Source organism: Girardinichthys multiradiatus, chromosome 11 (genome assembly GCF_021462225.1).
Source record: "Girardinichthys multiradiatus isolate DD_20200921_A chromosome 11, DD_fGirMul_XY1, whole genome shotgun sequence".
NCBI classification, from domain to species: domain Eukaryota; kingdom Metazoa; phylum Chordata; class Actinopteri; order Cyprinodontiformes; family Goodeidae; genus Girardinichthys; species Girardinichthys multiradiatus.
This window is the reverse complement of record NC_061804.1, coordinates 12,450,731-12,473,956: the sequence shown is the minus strand read 5'-3', so window position 1 is coordinate 12,473,956 and position 23,226 is coordinate 12,450,731. Positions and strand designations below refer to the sequence as shown.

At 38.1% G+C, this 23,226-nt stretch overlaps 1 protein-coding gene across 1 annotated transcript in view; it reads left to right on the top strand.

The window, feature by feature from the left end:
• Window positions 1-23,226, top strand: part of jade2 (jade family PHD finger 2) — a 215,795-nt gene that overhangs the window by 97,435 nt on the left and 95,134 nt on the right. Inside the window, exons 5-8 of the mRNA XM_047378971.1 lie at window positions 1,852-2,006; window positions 8,551-8,762; window positions 10,488-10,655; window positions 15,467-15,583. Of these exons, the coding sequence (XP_047234927.1) occupies window positions 1,852-2,006; window positions 8,551-8,762; window positions 10,488-10,655; window positions 15,467-15,583 (652 nt within the window). The remainder of the gene's footprint in view (window positions 1-1,851; window positions 2,007-8,550; window positions 8,763-10,487; window positions 10,656-15,466; window positions 15,584-23,226) is intronic.

The window sequence follows — 23,226 nt, the reverse complement described above, 5'->3', positions numbered from 1 at the left end:
TTCTTTGTAGCGCTTGATGGTTTTTGCAACTGTACTTGGGGACACTTTCAAAGTTTTCCCAATTGTTCGGACTGACTGACCTTCATTTCTTAAAGTAATGATGGCCACTTGATTTTTTTTTACTTAGCTGCTTTTTTCTTGCCATAATACAAATTCTAACAGTCTATTCAGTAGGACTATCAGCTGTGTACTGTATCCACCTCCTGCACAACACAACTGATGGTCCCAACCACATTTATAAGGCTTGAAATCCCACTTATTAAACCTGACAGGGCACACCTGTGAAGTGAAAACCATTTCAGGTGACTACCTCTTGAAGCTCATCAACAGAATGCCAAGAGTGTGCGGAGCAGTAATCAAAGCAAAAGGTGGCTACTTTAAAGAACCTAGAATATAAGACATATTGTCATTTTTTTTGTTCAGTATATAATTCCACATGTGTTAATTCATAGTTTTGATGCCTTCAGTGGGAAGCTACAATATTCATAGTCATGAAAATAAATACAACTCTTTGAATGAGAAGGTGTGTCCAAACATTTGGTCTGTACTGTATATAAGTATGTTTCAGTATTTATTGCTTGCGAGTTGGTTGAACAGGGTTCCTGACCTTCAGGAGACATTCAGGCTAGAGGCTGTGCAGACTGGACACAGCCCATAGGAGCTTCCTGTAACTGTTCCCCCCACAGTTTGATTTCTCAGTGTTTTAGACAATACTTATTAATTAATTTGTCAAACTGTGATTTAGACTTTCTGGCCATGAGGGGCACGTCTATGAGGGAGAGCCTCAGACATCAGAATGATTTCCTAATATCTCATGTCGACACAAAACCAGAGCAGATTGTGCCAAAGCGTTCCCAGATCAAAACCTATTTGCCTGGTTATGTACAGGCAAATTTAGAGGATCACACTTCATGAGCATTTTTATTATTTATCACCTTAAACACTGGAAGTGGGGGAGGTGGGGTAGTCCTGGAAATAGGAAGGAAGTAGGATGAAAATGAATCAAGGAAATGGGGAGGAAGGAGGGCAAAAAGGAGTCGAGGAAATTGAAAGGAATGAGGGTAAAAAGGAGTCAAGGAAGGAAGGAGTCTAGGAAATAGGGAAAAAAGAGACAGGAAGTCATGTGTAAACTGATCATTTTTGTTAACTTGTTCCCCCACCTTGGTTAAGAGTTGGTTCTGCCATGTTTAATTTTGTCAGTGGCATAATGTTGCAGCCAGCTCTTCTGAAACACATTTATTCTCCATATCACATTGATGAGCCAAAAAAGATTGTGTTTTGCTTTTTAATTAAGGGTAAGGGTGGAAAAGAACTAATTACAGTCTGTTATATGTTGAAGAAATAAAAATTAATCTTTTTATTTTCTTTTTAAAGTTGTCCAGAGTATCATAAGAATGCTTATTGTTAACCTTGTGCCCCATAGTTAGTTTACGTCTTGCACAGGATGTTTTCATTTACTATTAGTAGTAATAAAAAGCTACTCTTTGTTCTTAATTTGGTGCAATTTTGTAACAGTGACAGAATCCTGTGGTTTGAAGTCATTGTGTAGGTTTACTGTGCTGTCAAGACTGCAGTTTTAGTTATTATGTGGAGGAGAAAATGCATCAACATGCCTGTTAATTAATCCATCGTGATTTATTATTTGTTAAATAAAGTGCTTCAACTGTAAAACCTGAAGATTAATAAACTAAATTATAATAACAACAAACTTAAATGGTTAAATTCAAGCTGATTCTGACCTGCCTTCCTAAGGTACCAACAGCTTATTGGCTTAATTCACCTTATGTGCTGTTGTACAATCTGTTGTACAAGCTGCTCTAATGTAAAGTCTTTCTCGTTTTCTTGTTTCAGGTTGCAGCCGGAGTGGACAGGTGGTGCGTCCATCGACGGGCAGATGACGGAAGGAGACGCACAGCCTCCTCGCTCCAAGCTCTACAGCTGCTATGACCTGGATGACCTGGATGTCGCATGGCTGCAGCTGGTTAACCAGGAGTTCAGACAGATGGGTGAGCGATCATGTTCACATGTTTGAATAGTCATGTGATGATAATGGCTAGAAAAGGTTCTACTAGAGTTTCCAGTAAAGAGAAAAATTGTTGCTTACTGTTGTAGTCATATGTTTAGCTTTGCTGTATTCCTGCACATTGACCGTGAGTGTTATAACACACTGAGGTGTCTGGAGAGGTATGTGATTTACTTTTGTCTGGATAAGTATGGCAAAAATTGACTTTTCCAGGCCTGTTTTTCCTTTTTCCATTTTCTAAAGGACAAATGTCTAACAAACTTTAGTTGTTTTTTTACATAGCTTTAAATTTTACTACATGCTTATCTTTGATTTGCCACAATGCAACTGTGTTTTACCAGTTTACCCAACAGTATTTTGTTTTTTGACTTATTCACATTTTAAAAAAGGGGCCCATTTTATTTATCCGTTTGTTCTCTAGTACTGGATCTGTGCTTCCTAGAATGGGTCTAAAATACCAAACAAATCACTAAAACAGCTATTTTTAAGTGATTCTACAAACAAAATGAACTTACTAGTGTTCAAAAACTGTGCTTAAAAAAATTTTCCATTTGATGTGGGATATTTCATTCAAGTCCAAGAGTTATAGATTTTGAAAGTGAGCAGAGATAAGTTAGTCCAGATGCCACAAAAGCAGGAAGTTGCCCTATTCCACCCTACCAAAATAACAGTTTCATTGACTACTATTTAAGCAGGTTTAATGTTAATAATTTATACTCAAATGTACAGAATGCTGTAAAAATAGCTAAAACAATGTGAGTTTGGAAAAGTAGGGGTTTTGTTTGTCCCAAGGCTTGGGTGAGTCCTACACTTAAAAGAAACATACAAGCTTACATACAAGAAACCCCTCCAACATCTCACAGACAGCAAACGCTGGAGACAACGCATTTATAGTTACAGTGCACTTAATAAAAATTAACATCATCGGAGAGGTAAATGTTATCATTAAATCAGTTTACAAGGAAAACTCATATATTATACTGATTCATTACACAGAGTGACGTGTTTCCAGTGTTTATTTCTGTTTTTTACTTTAAGTTTGTGGCTTACAGATAACAAAAACACAAAATTCAGTTTCTCAGAAAATTTGAATATTAAATAGGATCAATAAAAAAGGACTTTAAAACTGAAATGTCGGTCTGTGCTGTGCTCTCAATACCTTGGTGGGGCTTCTTTTGTATTAATTACTGCATCAGCGCACCCTGGCATGGAGGCGATTAGCCTGCGGTTCTGCTGAGGAAGCCCAGTTTGCTTTCATAGCGGCCTTCAAGTCATCTGCGTTGTTGGGTCTGCTGTCTCTCATCTTTCTCTTGACAATACTCCCTAGATTCTCTATGGGGTTCAGGACAGTTTTCCGGCCAATCAAGCACAATTACACCATGGTCATTGAACCAGCTTTTGGTACCTTTGGCAGGGTGGGCAGGTGCCAAGTCTTTCTGGAAAATAAAAATCAGCATCTCCATTAAGCAGTTTGCATTCTAAGATGCCTTTGACATCGTCTCTGGTCCAGGAGGGGTTTAACCACAGGGAAACGAACACTTGAAGCCCATGTCTTGGACACGTGTGTGTGGTGGCTTTTGAGGCACTGACACCAACTGCAGTCAATGCCTTATCAGTCTCTCTCGAACTCTTGAATGGGTTTTATTCCAAAACCCTCGAGGCTGCAGATATCCCTGTTGCTTGTGCAACTGCAATCCACACTTTTTCCCTCCACTCAACTTTCTATTAATATGGTTAACAAGCTAAATTTTTTAAGGTATTCTAATTTATAGCAGTGTTTCCCCTGTCGTTATATTGGAGGGGCGCCCGCCCCTTCAGCGACCCCCTCCACCCCCCAAGACCATTGACGTAATAATTATATATTTATTTTCTAAATGACGTAGATCACAGCAAAAGTCGTTTAAGGTCACCTTTCCTATATAAAACAGGTCTATACATTGTCCTTTAATGAAACAAACGAAATTATCTTATTACACTGTCATTTTATGCTCTCTGTGGCACAGTTCTGCCGCACAGGTGAGCCCACCGGAAAAGATGTCGTAACCACTTGCAAAACAAGCTATCCGTGTTTTTTTAGGCCCCCAGAGTTGTGAGGATAGCAGCACTCACTCTTCTGTGAGTAGCAGCCATAGCTCTAATACTTTGTAGCCAACTACAGAAAAAAGGCTAAGTGTTCAGGCTCCGCCCCTTACAAGCAGCAAAAATCAACACATCGCCAGGTGAGCAGTTTTGACCTGGCTTGGCTGTCAGAGGGGAAATACTCCCCCTGCCTGTACAAAACTGATCTTCGTACGTAAGTAAGTACATACATAAATAACGGACAAAACACTGAGAGATGGAAATAAATGAAAACAGAAAGATGTCAACAGAAAGATGGATATAAACACATAGATAAAGACATAAAGAATGAGCAAGGAATTCATAATAATAACCTTTTCTAGAAATCTTCTGTCAAATATGTAGAAATTCACTAAAGCAATCAATTGTTATACCCCAGACAGCATATGTAGGGGAAATACTCTATAGTGATGCGAAAATACTGCATCAAACTCAATACTAATATTATTTATATATATATATATATATATATATATATATATATATACAAACAATACCAATACTTAACCTTCACCTCCTTTCCTTTATCTTTTCTGCGGTTTTCTGTCACTCTCTCTCTCATATATTTCGCAACACTTCGCATTTGGCCGGGTGACAACGGCTGACCCCGAGCATCTCCGCCGTTTTATATTTCATATCAGATCAGCCCCTTGCAGATAAAGCAGAGTAATTGTGTTTATGAATCCCCCCTGGGCATTCAGGCCTTATTTCTGGTCCACATCCTCTTTAAATCAAACAGTCTGTCCCTGCTCATCCTTCAGCAAGTTGTTTCTCATAACCTTCGACAAAATACCAAACAGAACAGGACATTTCACTGGTTCAGCTGGGGGACACATTAGGATCAATGCACAGTAATCAAATAGATAGAAAAGCTCACTAAATGAATTAAAAGGAAGAAAGGAAATTTTTGTAGCTGAAAACAAAAGGCAAATATAAATGCAAACCTGCATCTGACAGGAGCTGCCATTTGCAAAGACTTACAGGGAGGATGTAAAGGCAGAAAATATGCTTGAAGTGCACACAAAGTCCACAACAGAGACTCTACACAAAACACACACACAACCACAAGACGGTGAGAAGGGTGCTGTTGCTTCCTGCCATACAGTGTGTTCAGTTGATGATGTAAATGTCACAGCAGGTTAATATCTAACTCCACTTCCTCTTATTTGGCTGCTTCAAAGACAGCTTTGAAATTCACAGCAGCAGCACAGTTTTCACTTTTTAATTCTCAATTCCTATCAACAGATAAAAAATTCAACTCCTGTTTTTTTAAATGTTCTCTTCGACTTCTCCGGTCCATCTAGGAAACTACAGCTATGAACTGTAAGCTGCAAATTGTCAACTTGTTTATCCACTTGTTTGTTATAGGGAGCACTGTACAGAGACTCAGAAATTTAGTATTGGTGTTTGGACCTTTAACTATGAATCTTTAATAGTTCATCAAAAGGTTGTCACTTGATACAGTAAAAGAAGTGTGCAGAACATTTTAGTACTGGAAAAGAACAGGATCTAATTCAAGGTAAACACCAAAAATTACTCGTTATATTCAAGACAAACGATATCAACAAAATGTGTATTCTGAATGAGGAGAAAGTTTTGACACCCAACGCCCTAATAGCTAGTGTTTACCCCGTTTGATTGAAATAACTTTATTGAGAAGCTTCTTGTAGTCATCTACCTCAGGGGTTCCCAAAGTAGGGGTCGGGACTCCCTGGGGGGTCGGGAAATGATTTGGAGGGCCAGAATGGACAAAATTAAATAAATATATCATGAAATAAATAATTGTACCATTTTAAAAAATGTACCTTTATATATTTAATACATTATTATTTTAATATACCATTAATTAATGAACTACACCATTAAATAATTGTCCTTTTAAATAAATAAATATACCTTTTTAAATGATGAAATTAAATAATTAAATGTCATTTAAAAAAAACTAATTTTGCTTAAAAATACATATATTTCTTTTGCTCTATATTTATTTAATAAATATAGAGTGAAAAATAGGTTGCCAGTAGGGGGTCGCCTGTCTCTGGCACTGTTATTTTGGGGGTCACAGGCTAAACAGGGAATGCTAAAACACTATAAAGTGGACATGATATGAGTGAGTAAAGTATTGAATGAACATTTCCAACATGGGATATGTGCAACTGTTGGTAACAAGATACTCAAGAAAGAGTAAATAAAGTTATTTATTTTTTTTTTGGGGTGGGAAGAGATTGAATAATATAAATAATAGATGGAGGCACCGGATGCTGTGCTCCACTTAAAAATCCTCCCAGCTGAGTGTTGAATCCTTTAGTTAAATCAATAAATAATCCACAGCCACAGACGTTTTCCCTCATTGCTGCTTGGAGGACTCTGATGAGACCAGCTCTTCAAATGCATCATTGATCTGTATGTATTCCATTAATAGGAAGATCCTACAGAAATATACTCATTCTAAAAATGAAAAGCTTTTTAAAATTTAATGATGCTGGTGAACCTACTGATTTACTCGGCATCGGGGGCCGTAAGCCGGTTTGTTAGAGCTGCTTTGTTTGCTCCCTGTATTCTGTAAATGTTGCTCCATTTTTTTGTCTTGCAGATATTCTATAAATTTAGCCTCTCTATATAATACTAAAACGTCCTTTAACACTGCTTTCGGTTGCTCAGTTTGTTAAGGTTGAAAGCTGTCATTTGCTTGTTAGATTAGTTTTCATTAGCTATTAACCAGCTTTGAAGCAAGGCACTACTTTGAGGTGAAAATTGAGCAAGAATACAAACGCTACCGTCAACACTAACTGGCATGATAAACTGAACTTTGGGCAACAGATAGTTTTTTTTTGCAGATTTTGTTATTTTTGTCTTGAAACATGTGCTTGCAGAGCCCATGCAGCATTTCTCCACTTATTGTGTGGCAAAGAGTTAACTCCGACAGAACATTACTAATTTCCGACTCAATTCGGCTGAAATCCAAAGACAACACAGTGACCTTGCGAGATAAACATGCAGAGGAAATATGTGTGCATCTCCAATTGAAGTGAGAGACAGTTTTGCAGCCAAAAATAAGTTTGTAAAGCTGTAAATTGTCTTAATGCTTTGGAGTTTCATATGAGCAGCTTGCCGTTACTGTTACTATTCTTATAGATAAAGAGAACTGGATTGTTGGCACAGTGACTCTACTCGTAGTTTTAATTCATCCCTTATGCCAACAAAATTGTCCATAATCCAGCCCTTCTAGGAAAAGGGACCCACTACTGAGGAAACAGTATTTACCTCTTACAGATTTATTCTGTTTTTGGTTTTGTTCCAGATTGTCAAACAAATTTTAATAGCAAAGATAACATGATTGTATAAAAAATTCAGTTTTAAAATGATTTTATTTATCAAGGGGAAGAAGCTATTCAATCTCCAAACCAAGTCCTAAGCATAAATAAATAAAATAAAAATTGAAGTCTGGAAGTGATTACCACATTTTCTTGGTTCAATTTCTGAAATGTAGCGTTAGGAAGTCACCTAAATAAAAACTGTTTGAAAGCAATTTCTAAGGTTTTGGCACTGCAGCGAACCATGTTTTCTTCCAAGATGTGCTCACCCATCTTATTTTGAATACAATTGCTGGATGTTTGGGAAATAAAACAAAAGCATTGTTGATAAAAGATGAATACTTTGTGTTTGGCGAGTAACATTTCCCATTTTCAGATTTAAATTTGTCAGTACGAACTTCTCACTAAAAAATTGAAAGTTTCCATCTGCATCAACTGCCTTTGCTGGTGAGCAAAATTTGCTCCATTCTTGAAATGCTGTTGGGGGCTCATAAAATTATTCCAAAAGCCTCAAACGGCGCATTAGCAGCACTTTGGACACCGCTGCTGTAAAGTCTTAGAAGCCATGCGGAGGCATAATTTAATGTATCATCGACGCAAAAATGAAAAATATTTACTGTTTTTTTTATTGATACCAAGGAAGGACAGGAGTGGCTCTAAATGCAACCCCTGTGGGACACCCGTAGCACAGCATGTGAATAGACAGTAAAAACCATCTGTTTCTCTGCGCTGTGTTGTGTGAGAAATATAATTTTTTAACCATCCATCCGTACAGCCTTACTGGTGAGTCTCTGTTTCAACTATGTGTGATTTACGGTATGTAAAGTCAGTGAAAAGTGCTTTGGGTTATGCTTCTTAGTAAATGCAAACTTTAGCAATAAGGCAAGCGTTTCTCAAAGAGTAATCCTGTAAACGTTATAAGAATGAGAAATGGCACTTGTTACTCCAGACAGAATAAAATGAGACCGATATACAATATACAGGGGTCAGGTTTTCAAAAGCTCAACGTTTTGTTCTGCTTCATTCTTTGAAGAGATCAGTTGTTTGTTTCTCTCTTCCAACATTTAAAATGTTATGCTGTTTTCTCACCGCCAGCCTTACCGGTGTTGGATGAGCTGACGATGGAGTGCGTTCTGGTCGAGCTGGAGAGTGTGTGCAAGGAAAAGATGCAGCAGGCCATAGAGACGGAGGAAGGCCTGGGCATCGAGTACGATGAGGACGTGGTGTGCGACGTGTGCCGCTCGCCAGAGGGCGAGGATGGCAATGAGATGGTCTTCTGTGACAAGTGCAATGTCTGCGTTCATCAGGTTAGGGTTTACAAAATGTCCTCCTCATGTTTCTCCTTCAATTAAATATCCTCCTATACGATAGATGAGATTTAGATAAGATTTATGTCTATTTACGTTCTCCCTTTTTTTTTGTGTGGAGTAAATATAAAAACAAAAAACAGGATTTAATGTATTTCACCACAGAGTTCTCACACAGAGTAGTAATTTCACAAATGGAGCCTGTGAGACCCTGAGGGTTAGTTTTTCTGTTGTTGTTATACAGTGACACGGTGTTAATTACTTTGTCAGCCCCAGGGGCACCAAAACACACCTTAGTGTCATCAGGTTGGCTTTGCTTACCTGCTGCTGCAGGAAGTAATCTCATGACCAATTGCATCTTAGGTCGTCACCTATAATTTCACAGTTTGCAGTGAGAAATGTTGGTGCTTAATATTTGCTGAACACAATGTTACCTGTAGTCTGTTATATGAGACTTTGCACTAAAATATCACCTAATGTTCAAAGAATCTAAATATATTTAAGTTAATTCCTTCAATTATTTGTATAATTTTTCTAACAGTCGGGGAATGCAGGTTAGAATAAAATTGGTATTGTCCAGCTTAGTTATTATTATTATTTCTCTAAGTTTGCAGAAATATGTGTTAAATGACCTCTTCCCAGCACGCAAGAAATCGAGCACATGTTGATCAAAATATGAGAGGGATTGGCTCATGATAACAGTCATGCTACAGGTAGTTCAGGGCTTCTTCAGTGTTGAGAAGAACAGAGCGAAGCCACATCCGTCTTACAGACAGAAAATGTTACTGTTACTGTGTTCTTAACGTATGACGGCCTACCGTGTTTTTGGGTCAGTGTTTCCTTTTGTTATTTTTGACTTTAAAGTGTAATTTGAACTTTGAGTGATAGTTTTTCTTAATCTACTCTTAATTAAATCATATTAAACTTGAGGAAGAAAGTAGATGTCTGTAGTAGATGTTCATTGTGCCGGCTCAGTGAGACCCGGCACCCAGATTGTTTTAGGTTTAGATAAAGTTGCTGTTATTCAGGCATGATAAAGATCATTGGCAGTCCTGAGTGTTAGCTAGAAAATGTTTGCATTTTTAGACTTTCTATGTGGGCTGGAAGAGTCAGAAATCTGTTTGAAGTTCTTTAAGCCTGAATAGGTTTGGAAAAATCTTCCTTCCTTTCTTACTACCTTCTACAGTCTGTCCATTCCTCTGTTCTTCACTTTTTATTTATCCATCCTTCCATCTGTCTGTTTTCCCATCCTTCCTTCAGTCTATTCACCCACTCATCCTACTTTCTGTCCTTCTTTTCTTCGATCCATCTGTCCTCTCTTCTTTTTTTTATCCTTTCTTCCTGCCATATTTAAAGCCTGAAGACTGTTGAAATATTTTCCATAAACATAAATTTAAAAGGGGCTGGTATCTTTGAAATTTGTGCCTGTGATAGTCCCAAAGGTTGCCATGAAAAACGTGTAGGAGTCCTGTAAAAAAAGAACTGCTTGGTGCTGTGATAGTAAAATGACCTCCTGTACTTTTCAAACAATAATAAGCATCTATAAAAAGTTCTGCTTTCTTACACTAAAACGAATAATTTGTGATTAAAAGTTAAGTTAGTTACAATAATCAAAAACTTCCCGGATCAGACATGTCATCCCCAAAGTTATAAAGTGGTTCTGTTTGTGTATCTGACACCCAAACAAGAAATAACTTGGCTGTTGTCAATGTCTCCGTGTTGCAGGCTTGTTACGGCATCCTGAAGGTACCACAGGGGAACTGGCTGTGTCGGACCTGCGCTCTGGGGGTTCAGCCAAAGTGTCTGCTTTGCCCCAAGAGAGGGGGGGCCCTGAAGCCCACCCGCAGTGGAACCAAGTGGGTCCACGTCAGTTGTGCCTTATGGATCCCTGAGGTGAGACTAAAGTAAAAGTATTTACACCCCTTGAATATTTCTTCATCTTGTCGCATTAGATGGACCTTAGGTCCCCCCCTTCAGGTAAGACACCTCGTCTTTTGGGGTATTTCTCCACCAGCTTTTCAGTTCTAGAAATTGTTTGCCCATTATTTACCAAATAGATCAAGTGCAGTCAGATTGGATTGAAGGCATCTGTGAACATTATGTTTTAAATTTTCCCACAGATTGCCAGACATATTTACGTCTGGACTTTGACTTGGCCATTCTAACACAAGAATATGCTTTGAACCAATACATGCCTTTGTACAGTGCCATGCGAAAGTATTCGGCCCCCTTGAACGTTTCAACCTTTTGCCACATTTCAGGCTTCAAACATAAAGATATAAAATTCTAGTTTTTTGTGAAGAATCAACAACAAGTGGGACACAATCGTGAAGTTGAATGAAATTTATTGGATGTGTCAAACTTTTTTAACAAATAAAAAACTGAAAAGTGGGTCGTGCAATATTATTCGGCCCCTTTACTTTCAGTGCAGCAAACTCACTCCAGAAGTTCAGTGAGGATCTCTGAATGATCCAATGTTGTCCCAAATGACTGATGATGATAAATAGAATCCACCTGTGTGTAATCAAGTCTCTGTATAAATGCACCTGCTCTGTGATAGTCTCAGGGTTCTGTTCAAAGCGCAGAGAGCATCATGAAGACCAAGGAACACACCAGGCAGGTCAGAGATACTGTTGTGGAGACGTTTAAAGCCGGATTTGGATACAAAAAGATTTCCCAAGCTTAAACATCCCAAGGAGCACTGTGGAAGTAATCATATTGAAATGGAAGGAGAATCAGACCACTGCAAATCTACCAAGACCCGGCCGTCCCTCTAAACTTTCATCTCGAACAAGGAGAAGACTGATCAGAGATGCAGCCAAGAGGCCCATGATCACTCTGGATGAACTGCAGAGATCTACAGCTGAGGTGGGAGAGTCTGTCCATAGGACAACAATCAGTCATACACTGCACAAATCTGGCCTTTATGGAAGAGTGGCAAGAAGAAAACCATTTCTCAAAGATATCCATAAAAAGACTCGTTTAAAGTTTGCCACAAGCCACCTGGGAGACAAACCAAACATGTAGAAGAAGGTGCTCTGGTCAGATGAAACCAAAATCGAACTGTTTGGCCACAATGCAAAACAATATGTTTGGTGTAAAAGCAACACAGCTCATCATCCTGAACACACCATCCCCACTGTCAAACATGGTGGTGGCAGCATCATGGTTTGGGTCTGCTTTTCGTCAGCAGGGACAGGGAAGATGGTCAAAATTGATGGGAAGATGGATGGAGCCAAATACAGGACCATTCTGGAAGAAAACCTGATGGAGTCTGCAGAAGACCTGAGACTGGGACGGAGATTTATCTTCCAACAAGACAATGATCCAAAACATAAAGCCAAATCTACAATGGAATGGTTCACAAATAAACGTATCCAGGTGTTGGAATGGCCTAGTCAAAGTCCAGACCTGAATCCAATAGAGAATCTGTGGAAAGAGCTGAAGACTGCTGTTCACGAACGCTCTCCATCCAACCTCACTGAGCTCCAGATGTTTTGCAAGGAAGAATGGGCAAGAATTTCAGTCTCTCGATGTGCAAAACTGATAGAGACAAACTCCAAGCGACTTGCAGCTGTAATTGCAGCAAAGGGTGGAGCTACAAAGTATTAACGCAAAGGGGCTGAATAATATTGCACGCCCCACTTTTCAGTTTTTTATTTGTTAAAAACGTTTGACACATCCAACAAATTTCATTCCACTTCACGATTGTGTCCCACTTGTTGTAGATTCTTAACAAAAAACTAGAATTTTATATCTTTATGTTTGAAGCCTGAAATATGGCAAGAGGTTGAAAAGTTCAAGGGGGCCGAATACTTTCACAATGCACTGTAGCTCTGGCTTCTGAAGGGTGAACTTCCATCTATCAAGTTTGTTCTTTTAGCCACGTTAACCATAAAACAAACAGTTTCCTGCATTTTATGAGTTAACCTAATGTCAAAGTAAAGCGTAAAGGTTGCTTCCTTTAAAGCAAGCTTTTTACCCATAATGAACAATAACAGCAGCCTTAACATGCAATGTTTTAGGGAGAAAACGCACCTGCGACTTGTTTCCACCAGGGTTTAGGTAAGGAATGGCATAAAGCAGAGAAGACCTGGCTTTACTTTGTATCTTGATGAGATCTTTCAGAAATGAGAAAGCTCCTAATTGTGGTGCATTTAGAGGCTTTTGAGTCTGGCTTTATATCTCGTACACCTTTTAAAAACATGAGCACAATCAGCCATGTGAGTTCAGTCTAGTCAACAACACACTCCACCGGCACATTTCACAGGAACGGAGCAGCTTTTGGCTTCTAAAACCTTTTACTTCTAATTGCCTTCTGTCACCCTTGATTGGGCTAATTGTTTTCGCTGCTCCGTTCGCTTTTGTTTTCTTTTCTAACTGTGGAGCGGGAAAAAAAGGTTATTTGCATGTATGTGCATTTGTGTGTTGGTGCGTGTGTCCCTGCATAAGCTAAAGAGGTGTTAATAGCAGAGCCGTGCAAAGACTGCTTGCTGATACCGTCTTTCACACATCTTTAAATTATACACTGATGGTTACTCACTCCCAAAAAGTAGCTGTAAAAAATGTAAACTGTGTTAAAAATAAGAAACTGATTTAAGATTTGGGAAGTTGATCTAAGTTCTTTTGAGGCCTGAATAGGTTTGGAAAAACCCATCCATCCATCTGTCCATCCATCCATTTTCAGTGGCACTTTGCAATAATATACTGCTTAACACTACAACGAGGTGGCACAATGCACCAAGTTGTTTGCCATTGCATCGCGGTTTTCAGCGATCCGGTCACCAGTAAGCAACCCCTTTAGTGCCAGAACTACCAGTTCTTCACACTGAGCCATTGAGCAAGTGGAAAATTAAGGAACCTAAATTTTCTTGGTTTTCCAAATTAGCAAAAACGATGTTGCTTGCGCCAGAAAGACTGCAGTCTAGGTAAGAATAGTGGGTCTGGAAACACTTCAATAGATGGCCAAATTTAAATAATTATTATTTCAAATATTTAAATATTTATAGAAAGTTTATTTAAATAGTACAGTGCTGTGAAAAATCAAAGACAAACTGAAAATATGATTATTGGTAAATCATCAGTGAACTCAGTAACCACACCCAGACCTGGTCACTGGCTGACCTCTAGAATCAAGAATTCACCCAACAGATTTACCTAGGCTGAAACCATCAATTCTCCCTCTCAATAGACAAAGATCAAATTTGAGCTCTGTTTTAAAATTCAAGCATTGATGGGAGGTGCTTGATGGTTTGAGGGGCAGAGGCTAAGCATAAGTTGGCTTGCTTCTGCCTTGGGCCGGCTCCCCCCTCATTCATAGATGGTGATAAAGTAATGTTCTTTTGAGTGCCGCCTTCTCTCAGATATAGTTAAACATTCTCTGATGTTGGAGGAGTTGAGCAGGTTTTGAGCTTTTTGTTTTCATGCAGCAAACCCTAATGCAGTTTAAACGGTTTATATTTAACATCTTTAATCATATGTAAAGCTTTTAAGGAGGGTAGAATTAGCTGAGCGTGTTAAAGGCAAATAAAACTGTTAGGACAGCTTTTTTAGATCATTCGACTTCGAGGTTTTACCTGATCCTCTCTGTCCTTCACACCTTCAAAGGCTTTATTTAGAGAATCTGAAGGCCTTAGGTTCAATTTAAAGGAATTTCATTTAACTGTAACAGGTAGTATTAAAGTTAAGTGTGTAATTAAAGATTTAAAGATTGCCATAAAAATGTTGCATTGAGTGTGTCTAAAAACACGCAATGCAGGCTTTAAATGAGGAGTTTCTATGCCGTGTGTCTTTGACCTCCCATAGAGACAACTCTCTTATGTCCTTCTATAACACACACACACAAACACACACACCATGAAAAGATACAGAGAACCTCTTTTTATCACACTGTTATTTCCATCCATTTCCATGAAGCTATTTCACATTTTGTCAGTTTTTCATCTACCAGCTTTGAAAAGTGAAGTAATTGGAGCTGTAAAATCAGCATGTTTAAGGCCTGCACACACATAATGAGGCGCTTCATTTTCCATCTTCTTTGAGCTGTGACAAACATAGTGGAGAACAGGAACACGCCTGAGTGCAATCTAATCAATTAATCACATCATACATGAGCTGGAAATCCTTCTGTCATTAAGTAGGGTGTGTTATCCAAAAAAGAGCCTAAAAATGTTCGAACGTGCTGAATGAGCGGATGAGAAATAAAGAAAAGGAGAACTCTTACAGAAGGACAAGAGCATTGAGAGAGAGATGGCACGACCTGCGGAAATCTGTTGTCAGCTTGGTAATGGAAGCGTGAAGGACGAGGAAGAGAAAGCTCTGCTTCAGATATGAGAAGAAGAGGAAGATTTGTTGGGGGAAAAGGAAGTGAGGAAGAGATGAAGAAACAGCTCTTTGATGATAAGTGCTCTCGACTTTGTTGGGCACGGCTAGCTGGCACAAGACTTTTTTCTTCTGGGTGTTTCAAGTAAAGGGAGGTCCAGAGCTGAAGCTGCTCTGAATAGGCCGCCTAGAGAAACTGAGATGCTCTGGACGTTTAAAACATCTTTCTGAGGCATCTCTAAATCTGAGGACACTTACTTTATATTCCTTAAATTTAGGGATGTTTTTTTTATTGTTAACGAATTATCATTAAAATGGATTAAAGAAAACCTTCAAAGCAAAATTCAATGTATTCCTGCCTGTTTTTGTTTGTTTTTCTGTAGGTGAGTATAGGCTGCCCAGAGAAGATGGAGCCCATTACCAAGGTGTCCCACATCCCTGCCAGCCGCTGGGCTCTGTCCTGCAGCCTGTGTCGAGAACACACGGGAACCTGCATCCAGGTATGTTTTCTTGGCAGATTGCATTTTAAAGCAACCTCTGAATGTAATGCTCAAAACTGTTGCATTTTACCTATAATGCAAGGGTGCCGCCAAGAAGGGTGGCAGGGGGTGCAGAAGCCACCTTTTTAAAGTTCCTATAACAGAAATTTAAAACAGGAAATGAAAAAAAACTTCCCTGAAAATGTGATTAAAACATACCATAAAAAAAAATTGAAAGGTTTTAATAGAGAAATGTGATGTCCTACACAATCATGGGGAAGACTGATGTTTCTGACTGTCATCGAAAAGCTTGAAAAGTCAGGATAAGTCCCAAACGTTTGATGCTAAATAACCTGGCTGTTCAGGGTGCTGTATCCAATGGAAAGTTGAGTGGAAGGTCAAAATAGTAGAGTACCTTGAGCCTTGAAAGCATTTTGAAGGAAAGCCCAGTCAATAGTTTGGGGAATTGAGATGTGGACTGTTGATGGAGCCCGAGATTCAAGAGTAACCACACACGGGTGTATCCAGAACATGGGTTATATCTATGTCTGTACCATATCAGGAAAACATGGAATTCCAATACCATTGGTTGAGTATTGCAGTGGTGATATCAGTTATGATTAGACCATGTTTTCCTGACTCTTTCCTTCATGACAATGTCTCATCGATATTGAACACATGAATATTTCAATGATGATTGCAGTTCTACCTACAATTGTTGCACGCCTTGTGTTTAAGCCACTCTTGAATCAGAGATGACGTCAGAGCTGCCCTATCTGGGCTAAGGCGAAATGGGACTGGACTGATGCTCGGTGGTCCAAAGTCCTCTTTTCAGATGAAAGTCAATTTTGCCTTTCTTTTGGAAATCGAGGTCAGGAAGAAATGTGGAGAGGCACAGAATCCAAGTTTCCTGAGATCTAGTGGAAAGTTCCCACTGTCAGAGTTTTAGGCACTTCATGCATGCTTCCTTCTGCTGACAAGCTTTAAGGAGACACTGGTTTCATTTCCAGCAGAACTTAGTTCCTGCCAATATTGCCATGGTACCACTGTGTTTGATTGACTACCAAACTGGACCTGACCTAAACCCCACACTGAAGCTATGGTCTGTTGTCAAAAAGGAAGATGAGAGACACCAGACCCAACAATGCAGATGATCCGAAGGCAACTATCAAAACAACCTGGGCTTCCTGAACACTTCAAAAGAACCACAGGCTGATCTCCTCCATGGCACGAAGCATTCACTCAAATATTGAATGCATATTCTGCACAGTTTTCCAGGGTATCGTCTCACATTTATTACATTCAGAGTCAACCGATTTGGCCAACTTCAGTTTAACATGCTAATTTGTGTATTAAAAGGTTTTTTTTTTTTGTTTGTCTAATGTAGTTTTCTAACTTTGTTATGAACTGAATCATCAAAATTAGCAAATGCTTGGACTAAATCCCTGTGTTTGTAATGATTCTGCATACTTTAACTTCATGAATTGAATTACTATAGATAAATTACCTTTTCGGTTAATATTCTGGTTAATTTAGACACACCTGTATAGCGGCAGTTTAATAAATCACCTAGCTTTTGGTTTTGAACACTAGAGACACCCCTGCTTAAAGGACTGGGATAGCTATAGGTTGGTCGGGTTTTCTCTGTCCTCCCTCTTCTTGTTTGCTTATCGTTTAAAATGATTTTACCAAACTGTTATTATCTTGGTTTTGTCACAGTTTCCATCTGTGGGGGAGAGGTTGTAATCAAAGTAATTTTCCTCTTCTGTTGTCCTCTGAGCTCATCAAAGAAATTAACAAAACACGTCGAGGGCAGCGTTTTTCCTTCTTAGAGCGAAAGCCGCTGGTTTCTTTTAAGCATTGGAGTTCTTCTTGCTGTTCCATTTCTCATGCAGTCTGCAAAAACAACCTCATGTGCAGGTAGCATGAAAACCCTAAAAAAAAAAACACTCATTCTATGTTGTAACATGAACCTATCTGTTCTCAGTTTGCAGGCAATGTAGGCTTCATTAACTGCGACACACTATTTATTATAACCTTAAACATGCATAAGTACAAACATGCACCGAAATTGTTATATAAATGATGCTGGAGGTTCTAGGGTGTCTTTTAACTTCATGAGGTCCATTATCATCCTCTTGGTGATCATGATTATCTGCAGCCATTTCTAATCAGAAAGATCATTAGATTAAACAAGCATGCATTAGTTCATGTTACACATATCTTGTCCAACGTAGAGCAGAAGACCCAAACTGTGTAACTCTGATGAAAAGAAATTGGTTAGGATGTTTAGGAACAACAGAGGAACCACCTAGGCTTAAGCTGGAAGCTGCTGGAACCTCTGTGTTAACCTTTGCACAGTGAGGCCAGTTTTACATCAACAGAAATGCTGAAGATGTTGACCAAAAAAAAAAAAAAAAAGAAACCCTGCTCCAAATTCGCCGCCTTGAAACTTTACTGAAATTGACTGAAATGAAACCGTTTGTCTGGACATGCGAAATGCCTTCTTGAGAAAAGTATAAAGTAATTTTTTAACCTAAGAACACTGTAGCAGCTGTCAAACATGGTGGTGGTTGCGTCATGGTGTGGGGCTGTTTCTTTGCCATTTAACCCAAATATTCGCGGGGGATGTATGTACAGGTGTGTTGTTATAAAAAAGAAAACCTCATCAAATAGTTAATTTTTTCAGTAATATAGTTCAAAACATTATATAGATTCTTTACACAGAGAGGAGTCTATTTAAGGCATTTATTAGTTTGATATTTATGGCTTCAGTCAACATTGTGGTTATGCCTGTTGCGTGTGTTTCTTTCTATCACACATTTTCCTTCCACTCAACTTTTCTATTACCTTGCATGGATACAGCAATCTTCTGCAACAATCTGTCAAGTCGGCAGTTTTGCTTATGATTGTGTAAGTATAACGTGTTAAAAATTTCTTTTTGTTATTAGTTTCTAATTTTCTCAGTTTTGGAATTCTGAATGTAATAAATCCATATGAATTTAACCTTTTGAATTAAGTCATTCACTGACAAACACCTGAATTAAACTTGTACTCCCACTTCTTGTTTTTTAAAAACTGTTGCAGGTGTATCTTGTATCATCTTCACCCTGGAAAAAGAATTGCTCAAATAAATCATTAAAAACCAATAATTATTAACAAATTTAACGTGCTGGCAACAACTGTATAAACAGATGAAGAAAGATGTTTTATGTGTGTATTTCCTCTAAGCATGCTGGTATTATACCTAATTATCCTTTCCTATAACCTATAATACTGATAATTAATGAGTATTTCCTTTGATTAGGCCAAAATATTTGAAATCATGGTTCAGTCTCCTGTATAATGACTCAGATCTTTCTAAACCGGTAAGAAGTTAGGATAAACCTCTAAGACTTTGTCTCTAATACATATCTGAGTTATAGAGGATGGAAATAGGTCTATGCTGGCACCAGAATCACAGGTTAACGTTAAAATGAAGTTGAAATCAAAGCATTGCTGTCCCTGTTTCATCTGGATCCCTTTAGCTGTAAATCAAACATCTGTAATTTTCATCTGTGCAAAAAATGTCTTTCATTCAACTCAAATAATGATTTTTTTTTTATTGCACCACTTGAACAAGCTGGAAGGTGCACAATCAAATCTCCGACACACTTACTATCCCACTTTACAGCTGTTAACCTGCACACCAGTCTCCATAAAGGAGTCGTTCAGGTGAACTGCATTCTTCAGGCCCCATGCTGTATGTGTTTATGAATACTTACTGAGTATTCACATGCATGCTGGATGCACAGCACATGAGTTGCTTGTGCAGCCGTGTGAGTGTTTGCTTTAAAGGTATTGATGGTGTAGATTAACTGTGAGCCTTTGAGCCAGATCTGTCCGCAGGGAGGGGGTCTTACTCTTATGTTTCCATAGCTGGAGGCAGCTGCAGCTGTACAAACACACTTACCGATCAGCTGCAGCCTCACACACACGGTCAAGAAGCTGATGCTACGCGGCAGTGCGATCAGCAGGAGTGCTTACAAGGCCGTAATGTAGTGCAAAGGATTTTTCTGCCTTAAAGGTTTTATTGTCAGCCTTAATTATTTTTCTTTCACCCCCAATAACACACCAATAAAATACAAATGTTTTCTGCAACATCGTTTATATGCAATTAAAGCTGCCAAATAAAATCATTTTCAGCTGTATAAAATGGTGAAGTGTGTAGATGCAATCATGCAATCCAAGCAGGCAGTTATTGTGATTTCATAATTAATTTAAGCACTCTTAACATTAAAGGGTTCAACACAGATCTGACAGTATATAACTACTTTGTTCTCTTTTGATTTATCTGTTTATATGTTCCAATAAGATGCTCATGCTCATTGCATTTACCACACAGGTAGCGAATTCAGCTTTTTTGCCCTCAGTCAAAACACTGAATTTCTTTTCTAAACCTATTATAAAACCTAGAAAATGACTTCCAGCTTGCTTCTTTTTCTTGCATGTTTTAATTTGGTCTTCAGGTCTTTGTTTGGCAAACCCTTTAAAGCATCAATAGTGTAGCATTTCTGTTTAAGACAGATATACATCTGAATTCACCCAAGGCGTTGGAAATGCAAATTATCCAACATGATGAATGAATTCCAGTACAGTTTAACTAAGCAGGTTTGCATCCTAAAATTTAATTTGCTTGCTACTCAAAAGTCAAATAACAGATTTTAATTCACAATACATAATTTGTAATTTACCCCAAATAATGTTTTGGGTCTTTGGGTAATGCTATGATGCCAAATATCTGGTCCTGCAGCTGCAGTCTTAAATTTTTTATGGGAAATCAGATTTTCTACACTTGCATAGGAGGGCAAACATTTCTCTGCACTATTGTTTATTTAAAATCTCCAACAACAACAACAAGGAGATGGTGCAACTAAACATTAGACAGACCAACATAAAAACTGAGTATAAGAAACAAATCAAAATAATCCTAATAATACTGAAAAATGTTCTAAAGTGGCTATGTGTACCAAACACTGATATTGGTTAAAGCAAAAAAATAAAAAATAAAGGCAGCACAAGTGTTTTTAATTCTTTTTTTTTGTTTTGTTTTGAGGTTTTTGTTTATCATGAAGCACCATATAGGTTCCCTACATGGTCTGGAAAAACTAAAATAAGTATGGAAAAATATTTGTATTTACAGACATTATTTAATTCCGTTCACTTAAAAAAGGAAATGTAATTCCTTATTCCATTGTGTAAAAGTTGCATCCATCCAACTATCAATCTGTCTGTCGATCCATCCGGTTCCAAATGTTAATATCTGCTATTAATTAATTGTTCATTTTAGGTTTATATTTTAAAAATAGGGTAAAATAGACTTGGAACTCCACAAATTTGAGTCTAGATAGAGTGTTATAATGAAAAGGTTTGTAGGAACCCTGAATCTAGCGATTACATTTTTCAGATATTTCAGAGTATCTGTTCTATATTAAGTCCAAATTAGGCCACAGGATGAGTGTTCACACCACTCTGTGGTTCCTGTGTTTTTCACTTCTACATCAGCCTTCATAGTAAGCCACTTCGTCGTTGACGTATCTGACTATTCATCGTTTGCCTAATATTACCTAATGACTGCCTAGTGTACAGTATAAATAATTTGTATTTAACAACTCCATTTTATCAATTAGCAAGTCCTTAAAGGGGCTCTTAATCAGTGTTTAACTAAAACATGTGGCTCTGAAAAGGTCAGCCGGTATAACCTGTGGTGTATTTCTAATTGTTCAAAGAAAATCAGCATGTGAACATCAGTCCTAATTAATGAGGTTATCTGCTAAGCTCATATTTACATTTTATACTTGGCTTGAGTTTGAAGATTTTTAGAAGCAATTGTAGAGTTTTGATTTTAAGTACCTAGGATCCTGTGGTCAGCATGGAACTTAAAATTAAAACTTTATTCACTCGTCTTAAAATGAATCACTCAAATCAAGCCAAGGTCTGACATTTAGATTGATCTTAAGATTCAAAACCATGCTGTGCCACCAAGGGCTGATCAAACACAGGGACATTTGACTCAGATTGTGGTATTACTTCCAGACATATGTTCTGGTCATGTTGATGAATCAACATGAGCGCTGCAGCTCTCACACACCATGCAAGACCTATGTCACCACTGCAGCTTTTAGACAACTGCCACTCGTATATCACAGCAGTGGGTAATAATATTAATTAATCTCATCCAACACTTTGCACACCCTCTATCTGCGCTGATGAAGGCTGATTTACTTCTGGGTAAAAGTGAAATTGACAGCACAACCTATTTTTAGATTAGATTATATAATCACTTGTGGTCACTCATAGACCATGTGGCATTTAATTCTAAGATAGTCGGTAATGTACCCCAGTAAAGTAATGTACTCCATCCTGATGCAGCAGAACACTGTGAATTCCACGTCTGTGATCTTTGTACACACGCACTATTCAAATAATGGGTGCATTAAAGAGGCACACATACTTCAGAGACTTAACAGACCTTTATGCTCTACAAAATCCTCTAAATGTCCTCATGTTCAGACCAGTTAACACTCAGTTCTCAATATGACAACTGTCTTGGTAAGGTAGGAAACTGTGTGAGAGCTAAATATGATGCTGATTACAGCCCAACCTCCAAAAGATAATTCTTTATGACCGTTAAAGGGGGATTGAGGTGTTACTGATGAATTAATAATGATGGTAAAGGTTTCATAGACTTTTGGAAAACCTGTCTTTTTTGGGGTCCTTTTGTTTAATACCCTCAATTTCCACTTAATGTACATTTGTTTCTACCTCTTTATTGCCTTTTTTAATTCTATTTTTGCGTGGAGAAAGATAAAAAATAGATTGACCTGAAGGTGGAAGAATAGAGAGCAGACAGGAAATGCTCCTCTTTCTAAAGTGATTAATATGCAGGCAACAAACAGGTAAACATTTAAACTCCTTTAAGTGAATCAAACATTTTGTTCTCAACAATGTAATGTAGGCACTGATTTAAAAAAACAAAAACAAATGAAGTACAGAACAGAGCAGGTGAGTATTTGTTGCAGTGACGTGGTTCACAGTAAACAACACATCTCACCGGCTCCTTGCTGAGTTCAACCTTTTGAAAGCAAATAAATGCGAGCAGCTGCAGTGAGCTCTGTCTGACATTTTATTGGAAGTAAGTGGAACTTATATAGCAAACCTTTCATTGCAGCCCATCTTGTTAACAAGATGATGCATCTATAGTGTTTTTACAAAAGGTTGTAACTATTGGGTGAAGGCTTCCGGTGCATTATCAGTGACTAGGGGATTCAGTGGGATGATGATTTGCCATTAAAATGTTCAGAAAATCAGATTTGAAGTCAAATTTCACCCAGAGAGAAATAAATGGCAAAAAAACATTGGATAGTAAGAACTATTATAAAACTTCACATTTCAAATAAAAAAAACTTTTTCTCACTTATTTCCACTAATATTTTTAGATTTAGTTGTTACCATCTGTGTTCTTAAAGCCCAGGAATTTATAAATATTTTCAACTTTTGCATCTGTTTTAGTATTTAAATGTGGTTAAAAAAAGATTTCCTATTGTTTTTTATATATAATAAACACAATCGAATTATTTGTTGGGATCACACACAGTGATTAAAAAGGTCAGAAAAAACTATGC